Source organism: Phaeoacremonium minimum (genome assembly GCF_000392275.1).
Source record: "Phaeoacremonium minimum UCRPA7 unplaced genomic scaffold PA7_03_scaffold_134, whole genome shotgun sequence".
In the NCBI taxonomy this organism is placed as follows: domain Eukaryota; kingdom Fungi; phylum Ascomycota; class Sordariomycetes; order Togniniales; family Togniniaceae; genus Phaeoacremonium; species Phaeoacremonium minimum.
Window position 1 is genome coordinate 145,213 of NW_006921041.1, and position 23,911 is coordinate 169,123.

Here is a 23,911-nt window from a genome sequence, read left to right on the forward strand (position 1 = left end):
TTGAGATAGGCATCCAGAGGCCGCCAATTCTCGGAGAGTAGGATGAGAGTGCGATAACCAAAATGCCAAACGTTAATTGAGTCACGATATAACCATAATGCAAGAGGAGTCATTCACTTTCGTGATTTACAATACATCCCAATTTTGTGCTCGCAGTGTTCAACTCCTGAGTCTTTAGACCTCCTTATCATGATCTTGTATGAAGCAAGTTCGAGTAGTTGGCGTACTGTAGAAGCCCTTATATATTAGACCAGCCGCTGGAGAGAGTACCTGCCTTGACGGTGTAGGAGGCTCTTGAAAACACATGCAACTAGAGAAGCCAGAATGGTACAGTATCCGGAGAGTGTCAAGATGATTCCCTGCAGCTGGCCCTGCCAGACTTTGCATTTGGGGGTTGCCATTCAGCGTTGAAAAGGTGGCAATTCTGGGACCCAATATGTGATCCAATAGGCTTCCGGAATACTGGCGGCGATAGATCAGGACACCTTTATATTTAGACTGTAAGCAGGGGACTATAATTAGAGTAAAGCCAGGTCCTCCGTCGGAAGCCCACAGTCTTCTGCTGGATGAGGTGGGTATCTCCAGCCACTTAGGTGACGTTGACAGATATCATATGAGTGTCCACATGCCCGGCAACAGGACTAACCCAATTCAAGCTTAAACCCCTTCTCTACACTATCATCCTTCTCTTCCATTCTCATTGTCGAAGAACCTGTTACCATTCCATGTGGCTCCTGGCCTAGAGACCTTAGGTTTAAAGAACCTGACGCTCTGATCTAAGTTTCTATTGAAGACAGCCTAGATGGACTGGTTATATCTCGGTATAAAGATACTGGGATAGTCTAAAGACGAAGTGACTATATTGATTGTCAAGATATAAGATATCGTAAAGAAGAGGAGCAACTGTTCCTATATTAAAGCGTATGTTAATTACGAACCAACTATGATATATACGTACTGATCTGTTTGATCATAGCACCATAGTATACGGAAGCAAACCCTAATCTCTGCCGACGGCCGTATTATAAGCCAGAAATAAGTTTATCATATACGACTTTTATACAAGCAAAGACGTCTGAATATTTAGCGCAAGACCTCCGAGAAATACACTGCTCCTTGGGGAAAACACCCGTAACCAGAGGAACGATTCTCTGAACCTGACACAGGCCGACTTTACTGGCATGCCACTAAGCGTTGAAAGGGCGTCGATTCTGATTGGAGACTTGTCAACCGTAGGCGATCTCATAGGGGCCTTGTTTATATTTCAACTACGCGCTCTAAGGATATACATAAGCATGCAAAGCAAGGTTCGTGATACACTGGATGAAAGGTTTCCTCTAGCCTCTTAATCGCAGTCTCCCTGTGTCTTCCTTCCGGCTCATCTCTTAGCTTTCCAGCCTCCGTGCATGCATATGAGTGGGTGACAGAGTAAACGTCTCTGCCCTGCCTTGGGCATTAGCAGACTTACGGTTCTCGGCTTAATCTACCGTCTCCACGGAGACCCTGTTTACACTGCGTGTATGGGTGGCATTTGAGGAGCACCTGGATTTGAGGACCCCCAGCATGACCTCTATTAAACTTGCTTTAAATAGAAACATGGGGCACTAGCAAAACAGGCAAGCTAACACAACCGCCTACATTGCTACGCCTCGCCTAAAAATACCGCGACGAAACCTTATCTCATCGCTATCCAACTCCGGTCGGTGCCGGAGCTTCTCCGAGTCAATCACCAAATGCCGAACACAAGACAGCCCCTAGGATTCACCAATCATTCTCATTATACCCGAGTAAGATAATAGCTATTGAATCATCTTCAGACACTTGCCAATTAGTCATCAAACGCTGGCTTGTCCAGCCATACGCGAATTTTAGCAAGAGCATATATATCATGGCGCTTCTCTGGCTGTGGAGAAGTTTCCTTTCATGGAATATGCTGTGCGCAACATACTCTACCATGCCGATCTAGCACAAGGCAGCGGTATCACTCAAAAAGCTTTTATCAGCAACTTCCCGTTTAGCCGCTGGATCAATATCAGCAATCTGTTTGAGAAGTATGAGGTATGCCGCTACAAGCGTATGGCAAGTCTCCTCTACATATTGGCAGAGAACAATCTATCGTATATGATCGTAGCTTATCAATCTATACTATCATATCTTGATGCTGGAGATGAGCGCTATAGGCCGCCATTATTTGCAGTCATGGCCACTGGTAGTGATTCGGCTGTCAGAGTATTCCTAGAGGCCGAAAGAAAACGGCAAGGTGCCAATGACATATTCAAACATATATATAATCTTTATTTTCAGAACGAAGGTCGACAATCTTTATTGGGGCGACACTTCAAGTTCTCAAAGAAAAAGGCTATTAGTTCATATCTGGCAGAGAAGGGCTATGAGCTAGCATCTGCGCTATTCTACACCAACAGAATCAATACAACCGTAGAAGATTTCCAGGGACTCTACTCTGCGGCAGCTATAGGAGGCCGCATGACGATCGTCAAACTTCTTCTCAAGACGGGCCAGGCCGATGTTGATGGGCCAGATGGGTATGGCCAGACACCGCTGTCGAGAGTTGCTGAAAGAGGCTATAAAGCAGTCAGAGGGCACGAGGCAGTGGTCAAGCTGCTTCTCAAGACAAACCAGATCGAGATCAATAGGCCGGATATATTTGGCGGACACCGCTGTGGTGGGCATCTGTGAAAGGCCACGAGACGGTTATCCAGGCTCTAGACATCAACCTCTACTACTGTAGCTTAATTTAGCCATCGGAGCTCGCTCTCTCCTCAGCTCAGCTAATATCTTAGATCACAGGGGACAGAGAATCGGTGGTGCCGGTAGATACAAGATCCTACGTACAATGGTCGGAGGAATCCTCTAGTACTGTCGAATAGTCCCACTTTGACAGTTTTAGCATCTTTTCAACCGATATCTCCGGGTTTGTCAGGTTCAGGGGGGTAGTCTTAGATCCTACCTCTCCCAAGCGATCTATAGGGTCTAGAAATATCCATATAATGTTTGCTATTGTCATAAGCCACATATTGATCTACACTGTCTAGGTGGTATTGAACCTTAGTTATATCTTAAGTTAAGGCATCCTAATCTTACATAGATATTCACTATAGATTAACTCGATATCAGTGATGGCAGTTCTCACACTGGGGAACTATTGCTAGGAGCATATGTTTGAGTTTGTCCTCGGTTACTGTACAGTAGAGACTGCAGATAATCAATACGAATTCCCTTCACACTACCTTTTCTACAAGCCTACACTATAAGCTCTTACTCTATAAGCCATACTGTCATCTTGAGCACATAGAATCATTTCCAGATTTGACACAGTGTAATATTTGCCTTGCTATTAGAGTCAAAATCACGCTACCTTGGGTTTACAATCAAGATAAATCATACAGAGGCTGCGACACAGTTTCGGTCACATCATTACTTTGATTGTGGAAACTTTAACCGAGGCCAAAAACAGGGCTATATTCCCGGTTTTAGGACCTAAAGCCATATAGAGGGCCTTTACATGGTTGTTACAGGGGTATGAGATCCTAAAAGTGGGCCAGCTCTTACAGCTCAGCCCAACCTCAGTCCGCGTCAGCTGGAGCTTAGGGTTGCTCACCCGGTGCTCAGGGCTCGCTCAGCTTAGAGCGGCGAGAGCTCACCTCTGAAGACGGAAATGGATTTTGGTACACTTGAGTTTCGTCTCCGAGTATGATGGTATTAGTGGATCCCTCATTTCGATCAGAGACGTCTAGCAATTGGGGAAGGATGAATGGCGACTTTAATTATCTGAAATCTAGCATTTTCAACGTGAAGGATGTTGTCGGCTACAGTGATGTCCGCATCAAGACAGCTATTCGGCGCCTTGCACTTCCTCGTCGGTGGTGGCAGTTTAGGTGTTTAGCTGGCAAGGGAGACACCCATGGATACTTGTGGGCATTCGCACATTCTTTTTTCACAGATTTCCGAGAAATATATATTATACAAGACTTTGAAGAGGAGCCGCATCAACAACATTCAAAAGTGTCAGGATGTACTGCTAACTTGGACTCTTTACTTCCGATCAGTGTAAGGGCAGATCTTCAAAGAATAGGATGGAACGTTGAACTAGCAGGAGACAAGTTGAAAGTCACGAGGTCCGGTTCCGAGTTTTCGACGCGCATTCAGGACTATTATCAAGGAAAATTTACCAGTATGGATCTTACAACAATTGAGTCTCCTCGAAAGGATAGTTTCTTTCTATTGGCGCCGGACGTAGTGTACTACATGTCGCGTAGTTGCACGCTCGATGGTCCACAATCTGTCGTAGCGGTGACAGCACAGCAGCAAAATCAGAAAGATGAGGAGGAAGACGATGATGATTGGTGATGGCATCACACAGAATGCTAGAGACTTTGAATATTCATGTCGTTGTTTCCAAGCCAACCACTATCAGTTGTCTGCGTTGTTAAAAGAGGAAAATAGAAAAACCATATGACCACGCTTCAATAGAACGTAGACATGCTGAATTCGACTCTACCTCCCTTGAACAAACCTAAGAGGAACCTCAAGGTTCCAAGAACAGCGTGCCATTCATGTTCGAACGCAGGATAACCACGGCTGATCTCGCAAGTCGACTCTCGTCCTCAAATGATTCCAGGATTCTGAGGCCCTGCCAAACAAGCAACCTGTCCTCATCGAATTGCTCATCAGTCGGATGTCGAGATAACTCGGTAATGAGGCCCATTATAGCCGAGTAAATGTTGGTGATATTGTACCTGCCTTGTATTAGAACATCGGCAGCGCATAGAAAAGATCAATACTACTCTACCAAGACTTTGCGACTTCGTCTGTAAGATTGAGTGATAGGTGTAACGTAGTTCGCGAGGATGCCAGATAAATCGATTTGGCTCGCGAGAGAGCACCGTTGGCGCCTGGTTTAAGACTCAGAAGCAGGGAGTAGATATTGATGCGGGTCTCGTAAGCCATCAAGTAAATTCGGGTCCTTTGCGTTCTGATCCACGTGGAGTCGGCTGTGGACCATTTGGTTTCGGCTTGTTGATCCTCGTCAGGACCAAACCACGATGGCAATTGCGAAAGCAACTCCGCAATCTTCTCATCCGTTTGAAATACCAGCATCGCAGCGTTAGATTCTGACCAAGTGCCACTTCGAAGCAAATTGTAGAGAGTATAGCAGCTTTGAGCGGCCTTTACCATGATAATCAGCCAGTATACAGGCCTCGGGTAACCCGCATCTCTGTCTGGAAAAGTCTTCCCCATCAATTCATCGTCGTCCTCGAACGAGGGAAGATTTACAGTGAAATCGTCAGGGTGAATGCACGGAGTGCGAAAGGGCACTGGCAACCTATTCAACGTCAACAACAAGGAACAGCTCCGCCGGCAGATGAGGGCTCGTCCGAACCAGTCACAGATTACCAGATTCCACCACAATCTCCGGGACATCTCGGCGTCCAAATGACTCTTTCCTGCAAGGCGTTTCTCGTCATGAATACCCAGGCTCTGTGCTATGCGGATTGCAACCGGCCACAAAGTTGAAAAGCACTGCGGTTCACCTACAGTGACAAAAACGTCTCCCAGGATATCAATAGCCTGGACTGCCCTGATATTTGGCACTCGCACGAAGTCTATCTTGTAGAGGTAGAACATTGCCGCGTTGTACCAATGTCGCAAATAATCAGCTGCCTTCTGACCATCCAATTCTGCCACTTGCGTCATCGCAGTGGTTCCTTTGAAGCAAAGTACTGCCTTGTATGTAATGTGAGAATCAAACCGACAGATTTGGCAGTAATCACATACCGAAAGAAGGCTAAAATAAACTGATAACCAGCCAGCATCATACCAAGGTCTTTGTGCATCAGACAAGTTCGATTCCCAGAATTGCTGATGTTCTTCGCGGAAAGTTGGTACGTGAATCGCGAAGTGATTCCATGCTGTCTCTTCTCCAGCAAAGTTAATAAGCACATCGCTCAAGGCCCGTGTCGGGAATTTGATGTACGTTTCTCCTGCAATATGATCCGACAGTACATTGCATTCGGTCGCATTAAAAAGTTTTTTGACATGCTCATGGACAGTAAAGTCTGGCTTGAATGTATTTTGTGGAGCAGTAGGGTTGTTAGAGACAGCTGCCAACCTAGATTGGAGAAACAAATTCTCGGTCACCAATTCTTCATAGTGTAAGCCGTTGTAGACTTGTGGATTATCAGATCTAGAATGGTTCAGCATTAAAGACTCCAGATGTGAAGTGTCCAATGAATGATACCTTTGCTTATTAGTTGTAGTAATGACAGCCTCGGGCGAGCAACTTGATACTTCTCCGCGCCGGATGCAATTTGAACATGGTGTTCGTTTGTTGCAGCGCACTTTCCGTCGGGCACAGTTTATGCAAGACTGAGGGGCCCTCTGAGTGATGCGAGGAGCACGAGATTCCATGGAGGTCTACATGTCACATAATGATTAAGTTTGCAAATGGCAAGTAATTCTATGGACGGTTCGGCGATATCTAGTTAGTGCTTCGTTGCCAACACTAAGCCGAAGCGGTCTAGTGCCGATATCTGCGCGATTACTTAGAGTATTTGAGGCATCTGATTGGTGGCGAGAACCTCGGGCGAGTTTTCGGGTGGGTTTGCTACATGCACTAAGCAATGGTAGAAGGACTCAAGATCGCGTAATAGGTATCAGTATTATCAGTTCCTGCATTCTCAATGAACATCTATAAATTTGGAGCATCCGTCCTTCGTTTGTTAGGATACACTCCCCCTTTCTTCATCGAGACGAAAGCCAACCCTGAAAATCCAAGTTCGAACTAGTACATCAGATCTATTGCTTTCCAGCTCCGCAGCTCGACCAACACTGGGACAGCTGTCGTCAAGGCACAATAACGCCTCGAGGATGTCTACTATCATCGATGAGGTCAACGCAGCCCAAGAGCTACTTCGCTCTCGTCTTGCCGGTGCAATCTCGGAACCGCCCCAAGGCGTTCCAGAAGATGCTTTGCCATCTGTTCCTTTGATTGACCTTACCAAATCATTCTCGCCCGAACTTGCAGACCGTCAAGCAGTGGCTTCTGAGATAAGGAAGGCATGCACAACATCTGGCTTCTTTCAGATCAGCAACCATGGTATTGCAGAGTCGGCTGTCACAGACATATTAGGTCAAGCCGAGGCATTTTTTCACACTCTGACCCCTGCTCAGAAGGATGCCCTTCATATCCGTCATAATAAGCTCTTTCGAGGTTATGAAGCAGGGGGGGATACATATGTCAATCCGGATGACAATAGCAGTACTTCAGAGGTTGAAACAAAAGAAGGTATGGATCAAATCTAAGTCCAATCTACTTTGACATTATGACTCACCAAAAGGCAGGATATAATTGTGGCTACGAGCCATTCCTTGACCCTACCTCAACATCCAGTGATTCGTATGTCGAGTTGGACGGTCAGCCACCAGCGGAACCAGACCGATGCAATGTGTGGCCAGATTCATCTCTGCTGCCGCAATTTAAGCCCGCCCTTGCAACATACTACGGCCAAGTACTCTCGCTGGCAAGACACCTCTTCCGTCTCTTTGCTCTGAGCCTTAACCTCGAGGAAACATACTTTGACGGCCTCACCACCCATCCAGGAGGAATCTTTCGACTCTTGTACTATCCGGCACAGTCGCTGGCACAACTGGCCGGAAAGGAGAAGAAGCTCGGCCTCGGCGCGCACACAGACTATGAGTGCTTCACGCTGCTCCTCTCAACAGCACATCCAGGGCTTGAGATTCTCTTCCCACCATCCCCATTGACAGAGAATAAGCCTATCTGGCGGCCGTGCCCGGTGCGCCCCGGTACGCTCACAGTGAATATCGCCGATTTTCTGATGCGCTGGACGAATGGAGTGTACAAGTCCACGATTCACAGGGTCGTCAGTCGGCCCGTCAAAGATGTCATCGATGGCAAGGAATCGATCAAGGGCAGCGAGGCCAGGTATAGTGTGCCATTCTTCTTCAGTATCAACTATGATGCGGATGTGGAGCCATTGCCCGAGGAATCTGTGGGAGTGAGCAAATTTCAGAAGATGAAGGCGGGTGAATATGTTCTTGAGCGTCTGAGGGCCACTACTTAGACCTGCCAGTCGCTTTATGCAGGCTAAGATAATGATAAGGTTTATAGAGGAACATGGCAATTTACTTTCGTATGAGATTATATACATTTGTAATCAGTCATAAGCCCTTAAAGACACTCGTCCACGAGTCTTCAACTCACAAGCAATTGAGTGACCAACTTGCCACGCAGGGCTATGCTGACTGCTAAGGTTATTCTGACTACATTTGATCGCGAGGCCCTCGGATTCGTGTAATTTACGATATTTATTGAAGACAGTGCGGGCAGTCATTACACTTGGTTAGATCATTTGCTGTTCGGTCAGTGGTTTCCCGATTGGTTTGATTTGGTGTGACGCGCTGCCAGGTAATGGCGGCCTCGATTCGAGAACTCCGATGAAGTTTGCAAATCTGTGGCGATGACCTAATAACTGTTAATCCTTCGATCGGCGAGGTGAGAATGATGATCGTATTCTATGCATAGAACATCTACAGGAATGCTGGGAAATAATGAACAGGAGCAATACGTTGATTACCAGCTTACGAAATGGGCCGATGCGAGCATCTCGAAGATCGCCCTACCGGGAGCCGTAGACAATTGAAGAATTGATGTCATCATGGCATTGTAGTAATAAGTCAATCTATATATTCAGACTGCACATGCTATGAAAGTGCAATGAGCGCTCTTCTTTGTTTATCCCAACCCCCGACCCTGCCTCGACACCATGCGACTCTCTCAACTTCTCAGCTTGACAAGTATTACTTGTGCTCAGGCAGTCAACATCACAGCCTATCGAAATGTACCATCAGGGGCAAGCAAGGCCGTAGACCACGCCTTTCCTGGGTTTGGCATCGAATCGACCAGTTTCCCAGACTTCACCAAGCCCTTCTCACAGAATCTTTTTAATGCCATCGCCAAACGGACGGGGTCACCGGTGATTATTCGCATTGGGGGCACTTCCATGTATGAGAAAGCAATTCCTTGTCTACGGAAGGCGGGTGAATGGCTGACAATATGTAGGGATCATTCGATCTTTGACCTCCATCAGAACAAGACAACTGCATGGCCGAATGGGAAGGGCGGCGGCCTCCAGTCAAATATCACATTTGGCGCTCCCTGGTTCGACGGTCTTGGCACCCTGAACAACACGAAGTACATTATGGCGTACGCTTTAGCTCGGCATCGTGGAACAAACTATACAAATAGCGTGGAGTTCATCCAGCATTCGCTGGATACCATGGGTCCCGACAAGTTGCAGGCTGTGGAGATTGGCAACGAAGTCGACATCTTTGCGGCTCAGAACTGGAGGAACGACTCTTACACGGCACAAAACTACGCCAAAGAAGCAAAGTCAAACATGGATCTGTTTGCATCGAACATCACCAATCTTCCAGAAGGTAGGATGTTTCAAATATTTGACCGAAGCTCTGAAAACGACAGAGCAAGATGGAAGATGTCAGTGAAAGATCCATCAAGTTTTGTATACTCCTTATTCTAACCATAATAGAAACAAGTTCTTGAACAAGACGGAGGGAATAGTCGACTATAGCAAAGTACAATCTATTGCAGCACATTAGTAGGGGGTTCTTGCCATTTGATTATGAATCAGCACGTTAACGATCAACAGTTACCAAGGATACGCTGGCGATGATCTCCAGGGTAGGTGCGCTGGATGCCTTGAGATTATATACTGACTTACCTTGTAGACATGTTACTGAATCACAAAAATACGGTCAAGAAGACCAATGACTACTTCCTCCCCTTTGTCAAGGCGGCCAAGGACCAGAACTGGGACTTCATCATCGACGAAGTTGGCAGCGCCCTCGGAAGCTCCGATGCCGGGAAGGACTACCATCTGTCTGCAAGCTTGGGGTCGGCGATATGGACGGTGGACTGGATGCTGCATGCAATGAGCATTGTGAGTTGCACCGCCCTTCCGTATACAGATGTCGGCTGATCTTGAGCTAGAACGTCACCCGAATCAACATGCAAATGGGCCGGTCGTTCCCCTTCGCCGCCTGGCAGCCTGTGACTATCAAGGGGACGCGGGCACATGTGCTCGGAGGCTGGTATGGGCATGTGTTGGTGGCCGACTTCATAGGCTCCGACACGACATGCGCTCTACAAGTGAAAGAACTTGGCAGCGACAATAAACACGTCACAGCGTATGCCGGCTATTCCAACGGAACGTTGGCCAAGGTGGTACTCCTGAACCAACAACTGTGGCTCCAGACTTTGAACACGACTCGCCCATGCGAAACGGTGAACCTGGCCCTACCTGGACTGTCAGGCCAGAACGTAACGGTGAAGAAGTTGACTGGGCCAAGCGGAGGCGCATTGAGAAACATCACGTATGCAGGTCTTGACTGGCCGCTGAGGACAAAGGGTATAGAGGTACTGGTAAAGAACGACACGGAGACAATGCAAGTTGAGGACGAGAGCTTATCTCTAGACATTGAGGCGACTCAGGCACTGTTGCTGTCCTGGTAAGGTCAATGCGTGGATAAGTGTCTATGATTGATTCCTTGCGAGAGAGCAGAGCATGTATGTATGGTGAATGGAATTGAAGATTCGATGTCTGTGTAGACCAGACCAGAGCATCTAGACCTTGACTGATGCACCGAGGAATTCAAGGGCAGGCCTAGGAAATTGTATATCTTGAAAACAAGACCGTGATATGTCCGTATCGGGCCAATATGTTACGGAAACAGTAAAAGAAGGTGTCGTTCGGTTTGGAGCTTTATTAGCGGGTGTGAATCGGGTTTGGTCAGGCTAATACCAGTGGTGTGTTGGTGGCTGACACCTAGCACTGATGTTGTCAGGGACGCACCCCACTCAAGGCTAGAGCCTCCATCGCTATAAGCTAAGGCGCCTTGATTCATACATCGCCACGCGCTTTGCTGCGCTGGAACGAAACCTCGGCCGCTTGCCAACAAAGAAAGCGACAATTACCGGATTGGGGCTTGAATAGAAGTCACAACCAGCCCTCCCCACATCCAGCGCACATCCGTTTTCGATCGGCACTGACTGAAGTGATACCGGACACTTGAGGCTGCCGTCAATTGTGTCCGAGCTGCTGCACGCCAAGCGGGAACAAGAGTCGCCTTGAGACAAGATGCGGTTTCATCGCAACTCCTCGGTAGTCGTTTAAGCTTGAATCCCCTCGATATCCCGTCTCGACCCGCCTGTGCGGAACGCTTGGCCCATCCGGCCTACCGATACACACGCTTCCAAGACCTGTCAGATGCGAGCTTGCTGAGCATCCCCTGCCTGCCACTGTCCTGCCAGCCAGTGCAGGGTTCACACCTCCATATCTATTCACTCTCGAGGAGCTCCTTCAACATGCCCGACCAAGCTCCTCTTATCGACAGTGCCGATGCGGGCGACGTGCGCAGAATGTCTGCCGAATCCGATTCTTCCGTGTCGACCACGAGTCTCGTCTTCGAGCGCATCAGCGAGCGCGTGTCGAATAATCGATCATCCTCCAAGCGACGAACCTCTCCCACCCCGCGCCGCAATGGGTACGCCGACCACGACAGCCTCTCCGACTTCGACGAAGAGGACCCTCTCAAAGAGGAGCGCGATGATGACCTCGAGACCGGCCCGTTTCTGGCGTCCGCCGCTGTCACCGGTGGCAAGCGCATGGACAAGAGCATGAAGCGCCTGGTCATCATCATCTCCGGCGTGTTCGTCGCCGCCTGGGTCGTCGCTCTCTTCGTCTACCTATCGGCGCAATCCTACAAGCACGCTTCCGATTTCGAGCATGACCCCCAAGCTACCGCCTCGCGTGGACACGGCAAGAGCGTGTCGATGGACCAGCTGCAGTCGGGCTTCTGGTACAGCAAGAGCCACTCCATCAGCTGGATCCGCGGCGCCGATGGCGAGGATGGGCTGCTGATGGAGAAGGATGTGCCGGGCAAGGACTACCTTATTGTTGAGGACGTGAGGAGCCAGAACCCGGATGCTGTGGCTGCGACTGGAGCTCAGCTGGCGAGCAGCAAGACCTTGATGAGGAACGGCCCGTTCATCTATGCCGGGAGACAATATGTGCCATCCTCGGTCGAGCCGAGCCCGAATCTGCTGAAGGTGTTGATTGCTACAGACCTCCAGTCAAACTGGCGACACTCGTCAACCGCATTGTATTGGATCTTGGATGTCAACCAGCAGAGTGTTGAGCCACTGGACCCCAAGAACCCGGGAGATCGAATTCAGCACGCAAGCTGGAGTCCAACCAGCGATACCATTGTTTTTACAAAAGAGAATAACATATATATGCGACGGATTGGCTACAATGAAATTACACAAATCACGAAAGACGGAGGCCCTGAGCTCTTTTATGGTGTGCCTGACTGGGTCTATGAAGAGGAGGTACTTGGTGGTCCAAGTGCAACATGGTGGAGCGAGGATGGCAAGTATATCGCCTTCCTGAGGACGAACGAGACCGGAGTACCGGAGTACCCCATTCAGTATTTCATCGACCGACCTAGTGGTGAAGAGCCCTCGCCCGGAGAGGAGAGCTATCCTGAGGTCCGGCAGATCAAATACCCCAAAGCGGGTGCCCATAACCCAGTGGTGGATCTGCAGTTCTACGATATCATCCGTGGGGATGTCTTCTCCGTAGAGATATCCGACCAATTTGCGGACGACGACAGACTCATCACAACGGTCGTTTGGGCCGGTAGAAAGGTTTTGATCAAGGAGACAAACCGCATCAGTGATGTCATGCGTGTGGTCCTCGTCGATGTCGAATCCAGAACTGGGAAGACTGTGAGAACTGTTGATGTCGGCAAGCTAGATGGCGGTTGGTTCGAGATCTCTCAGAATACGCGATACATCCCAGCCGACGGTAACAAACAACGTCCAAATGACGGATACATCGACACGGTGATCTATGAGAATAATGATCACCTCGCTTACTTCACCCCACTAGATAACCCAGAGCCAATCATGCTCACCAAGGGTGACTGGGAGGTGGTAGATGCGCCATCTGCTATCGACTTGGATCGGAATCTTGTCTACTTTGTCTCAACAAAGGAGTCTTCAATCCAGCGCCACGTTTATAGTGTCAAGCTTGATGGGACGAATCTACAAGCTTTCACAGATGCTTCTGTGGAGGGCTACTATGCCGTTTCTTTCTCCAGCGGAGCGGGCTATGCTTTGGTTACCTACGCTGGCCCAAATATCCCCTGGCAGAAGGTCCTGAGCACACCAAGCAACCCCACACCGTATGAGCATCTTGTTGAGGACAACAAGGAGCTGGCAGAACGTGCAAAGCAGCATGAATTGCCCATCAAAATCTATGGCAAGCTCAAGGTCGATGGTGTTGATCTGAACTACGTCGAGCGCCGACCGCCACACTTCGACGCGAAGAAGAAGTACCCTGTTTTGTTCCAACAGTACAGTGGCCCCGGCTCTCAGCAGGTAATGAAGAGATTTGCGGTGGACTTTCAGTCTTACATCGCGTCTCTGGGCTATATAGTCGTGACCGTCGATGGCCGCGGTACTGGCTTTATTGGGCGGGACAACCGTGTCCTCATCCGCGGAAATTTGGGCAAATGGGAATCACACGATCAGATCGCCGCTGCCAAACACTGGGCCGGCTTGAACTACGTCGACGCATCGAAGATTGCTATCTGGGGTTGGTCATACGGCGGGTTCATGACCCTCAAGACGCTGGAGCAGGATGCGGGCGAGACCTTCAGCTACGGCATGGCCGTTGCGCCTGTCACGGACTGGAGGTTCTACGACTCCATCTACACGGAAAGGTACATGAAGACGCCGCAGGAGAACGAGGCTGGCTACGACGACACTGCGATCAGCAACGTCACTGCGCTTGGCTCCAACGTTCGGTTCCTGATCATGCACGGCATCGCCGACGACAATGTGCACATGCAGAACACGCTCACGCTTCTGGATAAGTTGGATCTTGCTGGGATTGAGAACTATGATGTCCATGTCTTCCCGGATAGCGATCACGGCATCTACTTCCACGGTGCCAACAGAATTGTCTACGATAGTAAGTACCCGCATGGCTTCTACGACGAGTTCTAATGGATGCTGACCATGTGGCAGAGCTGAACAACTGGCTTGTCAATGCTTTTAATGGTGAATGGCTGAAAGTTGCCAATGCAAAGCCTACCGAGGCCCAGGAAAAGAGGCGAGAGCTGCCGGTGTAGTGAATATTGGCTTATGTTGGGCACGCTGCACTGGAGATGGCGTTTAGGGTGGCATGACAAGGCGTCACGGGTTCCTTCGAATCTAGCATATATTGCATGGGGTATTTTGATTCAGAATGAAGCTTTAGTATTGTATAAAGAACAATGTCCCTTCTGCGGACACATTTTCTGATGCTCTTGTGGCCCTGCTTCGATTTAGTTGACTCGCCCTAAGCCAACCCCGTGATACAACACTCAGGTAGTCTGGAAGAGCTGGGGATACTCCGGCAGTGGCTCATTGGGCTCGATCTTCTCGACCTGGCACGCAGTGCCATACGCGCAGACCTGAGCGAAACCCTCCTTCCAACATGTCAATTCAGCAATTGTCTCTACCAAATTTCAAGAGCAGCAACTCACCATGCCTCCAGTGTCAAAGCGCAGCGCAATGATTGCGTTGCCGCCGCGGCTCTTGCACTCGTCCACTATGCGGCCGATGGCATCATTGCGAGCCGTGTACAGCTAAAGAACATTCAAGCCCTGGTAAGCCCGTTGCTTTTGCCATGTGCATCAGTGAATGCAACGAGATTGGGAAACCCACCATGTTTGTGAACCATCGCAGCTCCCCGCCGACGACGCTCTTCAGCACCATGCCAAGCCCGGCGGCCCAGTTGCGTGATCGGACGGTTATGCCGTACACCGTACCCAGCATCTTTACGATGCGATATCCAGGTACCTAGAGCTGATGTTAGAGATCCCCAGCTGAGTAGATGAACTGAGTGCATAGTCGCTTACGTCGAACATGGTGGTTGTGATCACCCCCCCTGTCTCTGTGAAGCAGTGCAGATCCTGGATCTCTGGGGGGATGTTCGCCGGCTCGCCGGACTTCTTCTCAGGGTGTTTCGAGAATGAGGCCATTGTGGTGAGTTCGGAAATGGCGAGCGTCTTCGTAGGGATGGAGAGACGAATGAACAGTTCCCTAAATCTTCAACTTGGCTTATATGTGCAATTTAGATTTCACCAGACGCAAACAAAGTTTGTCATGATCGAACTCTAGAGATGAGAGGGACAGGGACAAACAGCAGTCGGTCGAACATCCCTCCTTTATACACGGAGCCATGGGATCAAGCATCTTCTCAGTTACATAGCTACACTGCTTGAAAAATAATAAAGTCACGCGATATCGCCAACGATCTGCTGGCGGCTCTTGGTGCATCATGAAGGAGCTCAGCCCAGCTTCTGAGTCTTTGATCTGCGTGCCTCTCTGATAGGCCAACCTGCCGTCAAGGGCGCAACGCCGCCCCGGAACGGAGGCTAACACAGCCAACCAAGAGGCCGCTAACCCCGTATTTCGTATTGTTTTATCCCGCCTTCGCGACATAATACTGCAGTAGGCTGGCCCGGTTTGTGCCCCTATCGTAGTGCTCCTTACAGGGTTGCAGTACTAGCTGCCAATGACCTCCATCCAACGGCAAGATTCTGGCTTTGAAAGACGTAAGCTGCTAACATGTGATGTATCAAGCAGGAGTTTTCCAATCAACCTTACTTGTTTCGCTAAGACAATTGTCGTTACTTACTTTGACAGGCTTCACGCAACATCATCGTTGGCGAGGCGTTCTTGATCACTTTCCTCTTGGCAGGCACTTCTTGGCTATGCTTCCTTGACATCAGCCACCAGGCGAGGCTGAGTTGTAAGCTACGCACCGTATCAAAATCAGAGCGAGCGCGGAAGATGCGAGGAATACGCTTTAAACAGTCAACAGCCTCTTCTCAGCCTTGTGCCCGTGGGAGCCGGCATCAATGAAGCATGTTGACTCAAGATCGTCACCCGGCGGCATCGACACAAACATGGCCCGCTAGATCCAATGCCTTACCCCACACTGGAGACTGATCTGTTTGTGATTAATTGGGTTTTAATCCTCGGAAGCTCAGGGACCGGGATATCCATCTTTGCAAATTCTGCAAGGTACGGGGGACCAGTATGCATCTGCATCTGCGGCAGCTAGACAGCGTCTCATCGTCTCTTGTTTCCTGCCGCCATTAATCAATTCGCGCAGATTCACCCGGTGCGGATCTCCCGGGAACCCAGAATGACGCGAGAGCCCGGAGAAGTCTTCATAATGGACAGTTCTCCCTGTACCATGAGAGGCGAGACCTTCAAGTGAAGAGTTTCGTCTTGTGTTCTGGTCGACGCGGTCTTGAGAAGTCTCATATTGCTGTCTTTGTTGTGACACCAAGGGGAGCCAGCCAGCATCATGGTCTCTTACACGCTTGTCTTCGCCGCTCTGGCCGCCGCTGTCTCTGGCGCGCCATGCGCGTCCAACGCAACCATCAAGTGTCCCATCGTCTTCGACGGCCGGATTGCCGCCTCAGCGGCTCTGACCGACCTCGACAGCTCGTCCACGTCGCCCTTCAACCCAGACTACGTCAAGGGCAACAGCCTCAAGTGGAGCAACATCATCCTGTTCCCCTCGGTGCCCAACAGCCGCTTCGACAATGCCTCGCACAGGCCTCTCGAGGTGACACTGTCCGACAAGTCTGTCTTCCAGTCGCAGAACGGCTTCCGCCGCGCGGGCCTGCAGTTTGCCGGCGACAGCAACAACGGCTCGCCCGGCTACACGGGCATCAAGACGCTGCACTTCAGCGTCAAGCAGGACCCGGCGCGCGCTCTGAACCTCAGCCACGAGTACCTCAACGTATGGCACGAAGCCGCCGACTACAGTGCCGACCAGATCATGTTCGAGACGGGCACCATCCTCGGCCAGACGGGCCTGCCTAAGAACACGTTCAAGTTCTTCGACCGCAACATGAAGCAGCTGTGGAGCACCGCCGTCGACGGCACCGCTTGGCAGAACTTCGCCGTAACTCTGAATATAAATAGCAAGTAAGCTCATTTGTCTCCCCTCCTCCCTGGCGTGATCAAGTCAGAGAAGTTAGGTAATTTGCCAACACCAATGTAGCACCGTGCAGGTTTACTACTCCAAGGATGACGAGCCGCTCAAGTCGGTGACCAGTGCTGTTTCAGCCGATTTGTCGGGACAAGGGCAATTCCAGATCGGTATCCTGAAGAAACCCACAGGTACCTCAGATGTTGTAAACTCGGGCTATCAAGAGAGTGGGCTAAATGAAGGCCAAATCTACGGGGGTCTTTTTATTGAGGACAGCTCGAACGGTTGCATTTCCCTCTAAGGGACCAAATCAAACGCGCACCATCTAGATAGTTCCGCCCACGAAGGGGTATAGTGAGACATAACGCTGCGCATTTGCGGAGCAAACATGTACATTGCGAATAGACAAGACAGCAAAGAAGGCAACATGTCGTCGCGGAGATACAGTCAGTAAGGTGAACATTCATAAAGTACTATCATACAACTATCCTGCACAAATAATGACCATCTGCCGAATGCAGACAGCTCCAAGACCTGTATGAACGAATCTTCGCGAAGCGACCATCTAGGAGAGCACCTCCTTCACTATTCTCAACACCATTACATGTATGGTGACGACGAGTTCAGGCCCAAGGGCTAACTTGTACGAGCCCTCAGACTGAACACAGCCGCCGCAGGGTTATACACTGTAGAAGGGGATAAAGTCTTAGAACGCCACCCAGTCAATCCTGCGTAGACACTTTACTCTTTGGGTGCCGTGAGAAATGCCAGAAGCAACGTGAGATGTTGAATGATTGGATAAACCATGATACTGGTCATGATCGACTATACCATTCAAGTATGGCGTCAGCTGCGGATCCAGTACCTATCTCTAAAAGCCAAATCCGGTGGGCTGGGGAGCGAAGCCATTTGGTGCGAAAGCTGGCGAAGCACGGCCAGTGTTACCTCCCGGGCCAGCAGTGATCATGAGACGGTTGCCACCCAAAATCGGGGTGTTGTCGTCAACTGTCTCTTGTTCCTTCTCCTTAGCCTTTCGAGCCTCATTATCAGCCTTGAGTGTGGCTAGCTCCTTAGTCTGCTGGCAGAGAAGGTTGATCATGTATGGCATAGTGAAGTCGTTGAGACCATGGCGCCAAGACATCTCAAGAACAAGATCCGGTCGGATTAGGTCGTAGCAAGCATAGAGCATACCGACATAGCATTCTCGGTTGCCAACGTCTACGAACTTTCATGGAATTAGTACAGGCAAAACAGATAGTCTGACAATATGACTTACGTAACGGAGAAGATCCTCGACAACCTCGGTTTTGCCAGAGATGGCGGCAGTCTCAATCGCGTCTTTCCAAAGCTTGTCCTGCTTAGACAGAGCGATCGATTTCTCCCACCGCTTGTTCTTACGGTAGATATTGGCGGCAATCTGGCGGAAGAAAACAAGATCATGCTTCTCGAGACGTTGAGCGAGGGCGACCGGCTCGTAATTATCGTAGTTCTCAACAGAGTCTCGCAGGGTCTTGTAGTCTTCCTCCTCAATGAGGAGGTCGTTGATGGCATCGTTGACCGTGCGCTTGTTCTGTGTCTGGACGTTGAGAAGGAACGGCTTAATCAGCGGCAAGTTGTCTGACTTCTGGAACATGCGAACCACACGGTTAACATCGATACGTGGAGTCAGCGCCTGAAGAAGATCGGTGATCAGGGATGGGTGTTGCTCCAGGTAGAAGTTGATAGCCTTGTAGTAGATCTCAAGGTTGGCAACCTTGACGACAATCTCTTTAAACTGCTGGTGCTCCCAGGAGTTTTCTGGCCGCTCCATAACCGCCAGTGCTGCATTGTCAAACTCGTCGTAGTGGTAGTAGCAGAAGACAAGCTCGGGCCAGAGATTGGCTTCCTCACAGGCTTTGATCATCTTCGGCAGATTCATTCTGCTCCAGAAGAGTTTCAAGTGTTCAAGCAAGCGCTCAGGGTGGTATTTGGATAAGGCAATTCCAAGCTCAGTGAACATGCCCATATGAGCACGCTCCAGACCCAGACCTTGCTCCAGGAGGTTGATGAGCTCATCAAAGTATCCGTATCCCTCGTATTGCTGAACGAGCGCTTGCAGTTGCTCGGCGTCAACGATGAGGTTCAGACCGCAAATCTGAGCAAGGCGGAATTCCTTCTTGCCCACACATGCATTGTGGACCTCCTTCCAGACCCTGATGTTATTGGCCTTACGAGCAGACTCGACCGCGGCCTGGTAGTCTTCCAAGTGCACAAGAGTGGTGGCAAGCTTAGCCCAGTTGGAAATGCTGGTGAAGAAGATCTTTGCGGCTTCGAAGAAGCCCTCTTCGTAAGCCTTATCACCGGACTCCTCGATGTTCGCAACATTGGTGCCTCGCAAGAAGTCCTCCAATTCTGAGAGCTGGTCCAGTCGAGCGTAGGAGAAAGCCAAGGCCGTGTCGATAGGAGGCTCGCGAAGCGTCTTGCGCGCCATGCGCAAGTACTTGATCAGGTCCTCGTCTTTGCCGGCATGAGTGGCAACCTCAATGACCTCCTCGTAGTTCTTCGGGTCCTCAGCCTTGATGTAAGATTCGATGGAGTCAGAAACTCGAAGTCCATCTAGCTGAGCCTTGGCGACCTTGCTCCAGACCTCTGGGAGATCAACATCCTCGGCAAATGCCTGAGCCCGGTCGATGCTGACAACATTCTCTACGAGCACATTGACTGCGCTGGTCTTGTCGCCCACCTTCTTGTAGATTTCGAAGGCTTCCTCGTACAATCCGACCTCGATACACATGGATGCAATTTCCTGGGGATCGAAGCCATCCAGGCGATGGATATAATCCATGACTCGCGCCTTGTCTGCCTTTGCCGCGGTGAACATGAGAAGGTTCTGGAGGTTCTGATTGTCGCTGAACGGCGATGGCTCGAGAACGATCTTCTCTAGAAGCTCGATAAGCTCGCCCGGCATATCGGCTTCCAAGAAGCAGGCAACGGCAACTGAAACCTTTGCGGGATCGGTAGACTCTGGTACAGCGGTCGCAACGACCTGGTCGACAACAGATCGGCGGTGAATGTTGTTCTCGCTGAGTACGAAATTCCACAGCTCCTTGTCTGCGCGCTCGAGAAGATATCTTGCCTGTGCTCTGTACATCGAGTTCTCGTTGGTGATGTTGACGAGCTCCAAGTCATTCTGACCCTTGCTATAAGCGATGTAAGCGAGATTGGGGTCGCGCTTCTCGCAGTACTTTCCAACAACCAATGTGTCATATTGGTCGTTCTCCTTCAGGAACTTCTCGGGGTTGTTGTTGGAGTCAATGTAGATCTTGGCGAGAGCATTATACACTGCCTGTTGCTGGTTACCGGCTGCAAGCGTCGCCTCAAGGAACGGTAGCAGCAACTTGAGTCGATTGCGGGTTTCAACCTCAGAGACGAGCTCATCAATAGGAACAGACGCCGCATTGACTGTGGTGAGCAGGTTTTTGATGATACTCTCATCGCAATCTACATCGAGGAGTCCACCAATGACTGCGGGTGTACGAGAGGGGTTGACTCGCTGGACGTACGTCTCAATTGACTGGAATTGCTGGTTCTTATAGAGGAAGAGAACGAGATCGTGCACGAAGTTGAAACGATCGCAAACGATAATGAGAGGCAGCTGCTCGGTCAATTTGGCTTCCTTCAAGAAGTTCTTTACCTTCTCGGGGTTGTAGTAGTTGCTCTCACGGCAGATGCGCTCGACTTCGCCAAACTGGCCAATCTTAGTAGCAGCCTCGATGTACTTATAGTGAACGTCTGGATCCTCAGACAGATTGACAATACTTCCAAGGTAATAGAAGAGACCCTCGGAGCTCTTGTACTTCTCGAAGAGGTCGATCAGACGTGTCGGACCAAGGAGATCGGAATACTTGGTAGCAATCTGAAAGACTGACTGGAGGTTTTGACGGATGTTGTGCTTAAGCATAGCATCGAGGCAGTCGAGAGACTGCTCTACCGACAGCTTGCCGAAGAAATTGACCAGCCACTCGGGGTTGAAATTTGGAGTTCCTGCAATTCCAACGATGACCCGCTTGACAGCTGCGGGGTCTTCGTACAACTCGAGAGCCTTCTGGTACAGGCCGGCTTGCTCACAAAGAGTCGCAATCCGTGCCTTATCGAAGTACGAGAACATGTCGTTACCCAGAATGGCATCTGCAACCTGAGGGGCGTTCATGAGGTTCATCTCCAATAGACGGGTCTGCAAGTGACCCTGTTCAGGCTTGTTGTCCTTAAGAGCATCGAGCAAGAACGCGGTGGCCTGTTGAACCATTCCTTGGGCTTGGAAAACGTCGACAACACGCTCGATGTCAACGAGAGAGCCGCCAGGCTGGTTTGCGAGTTGGGTAGCGAACTCGGCGCCTTTCTCTGGATTGCTTCGTACAAGGTGCTGCAGGAGTTGGATCCAGTCGGGTTGATAGCCTGTCTGGGTCACATATGGCAGAATCTTGTCGAACTGGCCGGTTTCCGCCAAGCCGGCGACAACCTTGTGTGGTACTTCGGCCTTCAGATAGACGGTGAGAGCCATGTTGATATCATGAGGTCGCACCATGTCACCCAGCTGCTCAGAGCAGTCCAGTTTGCCCTCTTTCAGCCACTTTTCAAGAAGTTGCTTGCGGCTCTGCGCGAGAACTGGTTGCGCAAGCTCAAGGGTTTCATGCTTGTTAAGGGTCCCCTTGTCTAACAACATTCCGAAGTACTGTAGGATGTAGGACATTTGCCCGGGTTGCTGAGGCAATCTCTTGAACTTCTCAATCGTCTGAGGGGTTCGTAGGAAACCGCGTGGTGAGCCGGCGGCGACCTTGGCAGCTTCCATGTAGTTGCCACCGTTGAACAGCTGCTCGAACTGTCTTCCATATAGATCATCTGCGCCAGGAAGTCCGGCACGTGAGGCCATCTTGATAGCCATCTCGGTGTTGCCCGGGTTTTGCAGCAAGTAAGAGATGATGCTGTTGTCATCTACAGTCACAAAGAGGACCTGACCCTTGCGGTTGATACCTACGATACCTGTGGAGTCGTTGTCAGAGCAAGTTGTGAAGATCGTCTCGCTCGATATTCTATTCATGAAGATGCAGCTGCCAGTCTCAAGGTCATAGAGGTGGATGAAGCCGTATTTCGTAACAAGATAGATGACTCCGTACTTCTGCGAGACTTGCATCGCGACCGGGAAATCGTTGACAGCTTCGGGTGGAAAGAAGACGTCGACATTCTTTTTGGCGAAAACGGGGTTTGTCTCAGGCTTATCGACTTCGACGACGTGTAGCTTTGCGCCAGTGGCAGTTCGTACTGCGAAGGTGAAGAGTTTGGAATCTTGCGGAGCGCCTTCGAGGCGTAAGGTACCGAAGGCGGCGGCATGGCCCTCTATGGCCTGGCTGATACCTCGATCTCTGGAGTAGAGCTGCATTTGGCCGACAACTCGTCCCTGCTCTTGCTTGATGCCTACAACAACCATCCATTTTGCGTCGACGTTGACTCGATAGTTGATGATTTGGCAACCCTTTTTACGATCAGCAGGCTCCCCGGGCAACAGTTAGGAGCTAGAACTTACGACGAGGTTGGGGTTGCGCTTAAAAACCTCAACAGGCGCAGCCTGTGTCTGGTCAAAGACATCCCAGTGGAAGACTGCTGAGTCTGTGACCAAGCCAATCGTAGTGTCACTGATCCACTTCCAGAAGACGACATCCTCACCCATGGTGGCAGACTTTAACTTAGCTTTCTGCTCCAGGTCAAAAATCTGTAGTGTTCTAGACTGTGCCTTGAGGGCAATAATGTTGCGCGTCCAGTGCATGATTGCGCTGTCGGCCTTGATGGGTCGTCGGGTGACATTGTTATTGTTCTTGAGGTCGACGATGACCACCTCGGGCTGTGCGGCTTCACTCTTCTTCTCGCGAATGCAGATGTACTGATCTGACTCTAAGGTCTGTGAGGAAAGAAGTTAGCAAAATCAATGCGACCGAGTGATGAGAAGGGATGCATACACAGGAGTTGAAGCCAATAGCTGATTGATCGACGCCGATGCTGGTGAGCTGCAAGAGCTCAGTGAACTTGATGGGTAGCGGCGCCATGTTGATGTGCGCGGCGGTGCGCGGAGCAAGATGACAGCAGCCGTCAGGTCGTCAAGAATCGAGAGTCGATGGAGATGCTATCGATGAAGGAGGGTGTGGGAAGGTCGAAAGAAGAAAAGAGCTCGCCCGGCGGATCAGCTGCTGCCAGAGTGAGCGAAAGGGGGAAACTCGTCAAGAATTAGTAGAGACCGCTGGCAAGAAGGAGATCAATCAGAATGAAGGAAGGATCGTAGAAAGCTTCCTTCCCGTCGATGATGATGGCGGGAATGAGCGGGAGTATTAGGTAGGTAGAGGTGGAGGTGAGGTGAAGATGTTTGATTGTGGATGATGTTTGGATGGAGAAGGTAGGTACGTAAGGTAGGTGCAGGTGCGCTTACATTTTTTGAGGTCTACCTGTTCGCTTCGCTACTCCAAGCTTTCGCGACACCTGGGCGCACCTTCCTGCTCTGCTGGCTGCCTTGTTGATCGGGTAGCTCCTGCCAATTGCACTAACCCAAACTGACCCACCCCCCTGGCCACCACCCACACAAACACATCTGACCCCGCACGTGATGCCGCTGGAGTGCCAGTGGGTTCTGTATCAGGCTTAGCCTCTTTGGATAGTGATTATGTCAGGGGGAGGCCCCTTCAGAATCGCCTGCACTTCCGGCTGATGAACGCTATACATGCCGCAACTAAATCGCTACCTGACTACCTCCTTGTATATATAGA

At 50.2% G+C, this 23,911-nt stretch overlaps 5 protein-coding genes across 5 annotated transcripts; 3 read left to right on the plus strand and 2 right to left on the minus strand.

Moving 5' to 3' along the window:
• Nucleotides 1–8,988: 8,988 nt before the first annotated feature.
• UCRPA7_1849 (putative glycoside hydrolase family 79 protein) lies at nt 8,989–10,573 on the plus strand (the record flags this gene model as incomplete). The annotated part of the gene is made up of 6 exons (XM_007914428.1): nt 8,989–9,017; nt 9,104–9,538; nt 9,591–9,659; nt 9,711–9,742; nt 9,790–10,001; nt 10,052–10,573. 6 exons carry the CDS (start codon nt 8,989–8,991, stop codon nt 10,571–10,573), a joined length of 1,299 nt encoding a protein of 432 aa, XP_007912619.1.
• An 852-nt stretch (nt 10,574–11,425) lies between these two features.
• Nucleotides 11,426–14,134, plus strand: UCRPA7_1850 (putative dipeptidyl aminopeptidase b protein; the record flags this gene model as incomplete). The annotated part of the gene is made up of 1 exon (XM_007914429.1): nt 11,426–14,134. The coding sequence occupies one exon, from the start codon at nt 11,426–11,428 to the stop codon at nt 14,132–14,134; it is 2,709 nt and encodes a 902-aa protein (XP_007912620.1).
• Nucleotides 14,135–14,493: 359 nt separating this feature from the next.
• On the minus strand, nt 14,494–15,153 carry UCRPA7_1851 (putative upf0145 domain-containing protein; the record flags this gene model as incomplete). The annotated part of the gene is made up of 4 exons (XM_007914430.1): nt 14,494–14,598; nt 14,656–14,757; nt 14,837–14,971; nt 15,031–15,153. 4 exons carry the CDS (start codon nt 15,151–15,153, stop codon nt 14,494–14,496), a joined length of 465 nt encoding a protein of 154 aa, XP_007912621.1.
• A 1,337-nt stretch (nt 15,154–16,490) lies between these two features.
• UCRPA7_1852 (hypothetical protein) lies at nt 16,491–17,424 on the plus strand (the record flags this gene model as incomplete). The annotated part of the gene is made up of 2 exons (XM_007914431.1): nt 16,491–17,119; nt 17,196–17,424. 2 exons carry the CDS (start codon nt 16,491–16,493, stop codon nt 17,422–17,424), a joined length of 858 nt encoding a protein of 285 aa, XP_007912622.1.
• A 570-nt stretch (nt 17,425–17,994) lies between these two features.
• Nucleotides 17,995–23,200, minus strand: UCRPA7_1853 (putative clathrin heavy chain protein; the record flags this gene model as incomplete). Its single annotated transcript, XM_007914432.1, has 4 exons — nt 17,995–18,348; nt 18,400–22,632; nt 22,684–23,055; nt 23,114–23,200. The coding sequence occupies 4 exons, from the start codon at nt 23,198–23,200 to the stop codon at nt 17,995–17,997; spliced, it is 5,046 nt and encodes a 1,681-aa protein (XP_007912623.1).
• Between the last annotated feature and the right edge of the window lie 711 nt (nt 23,201–23,911).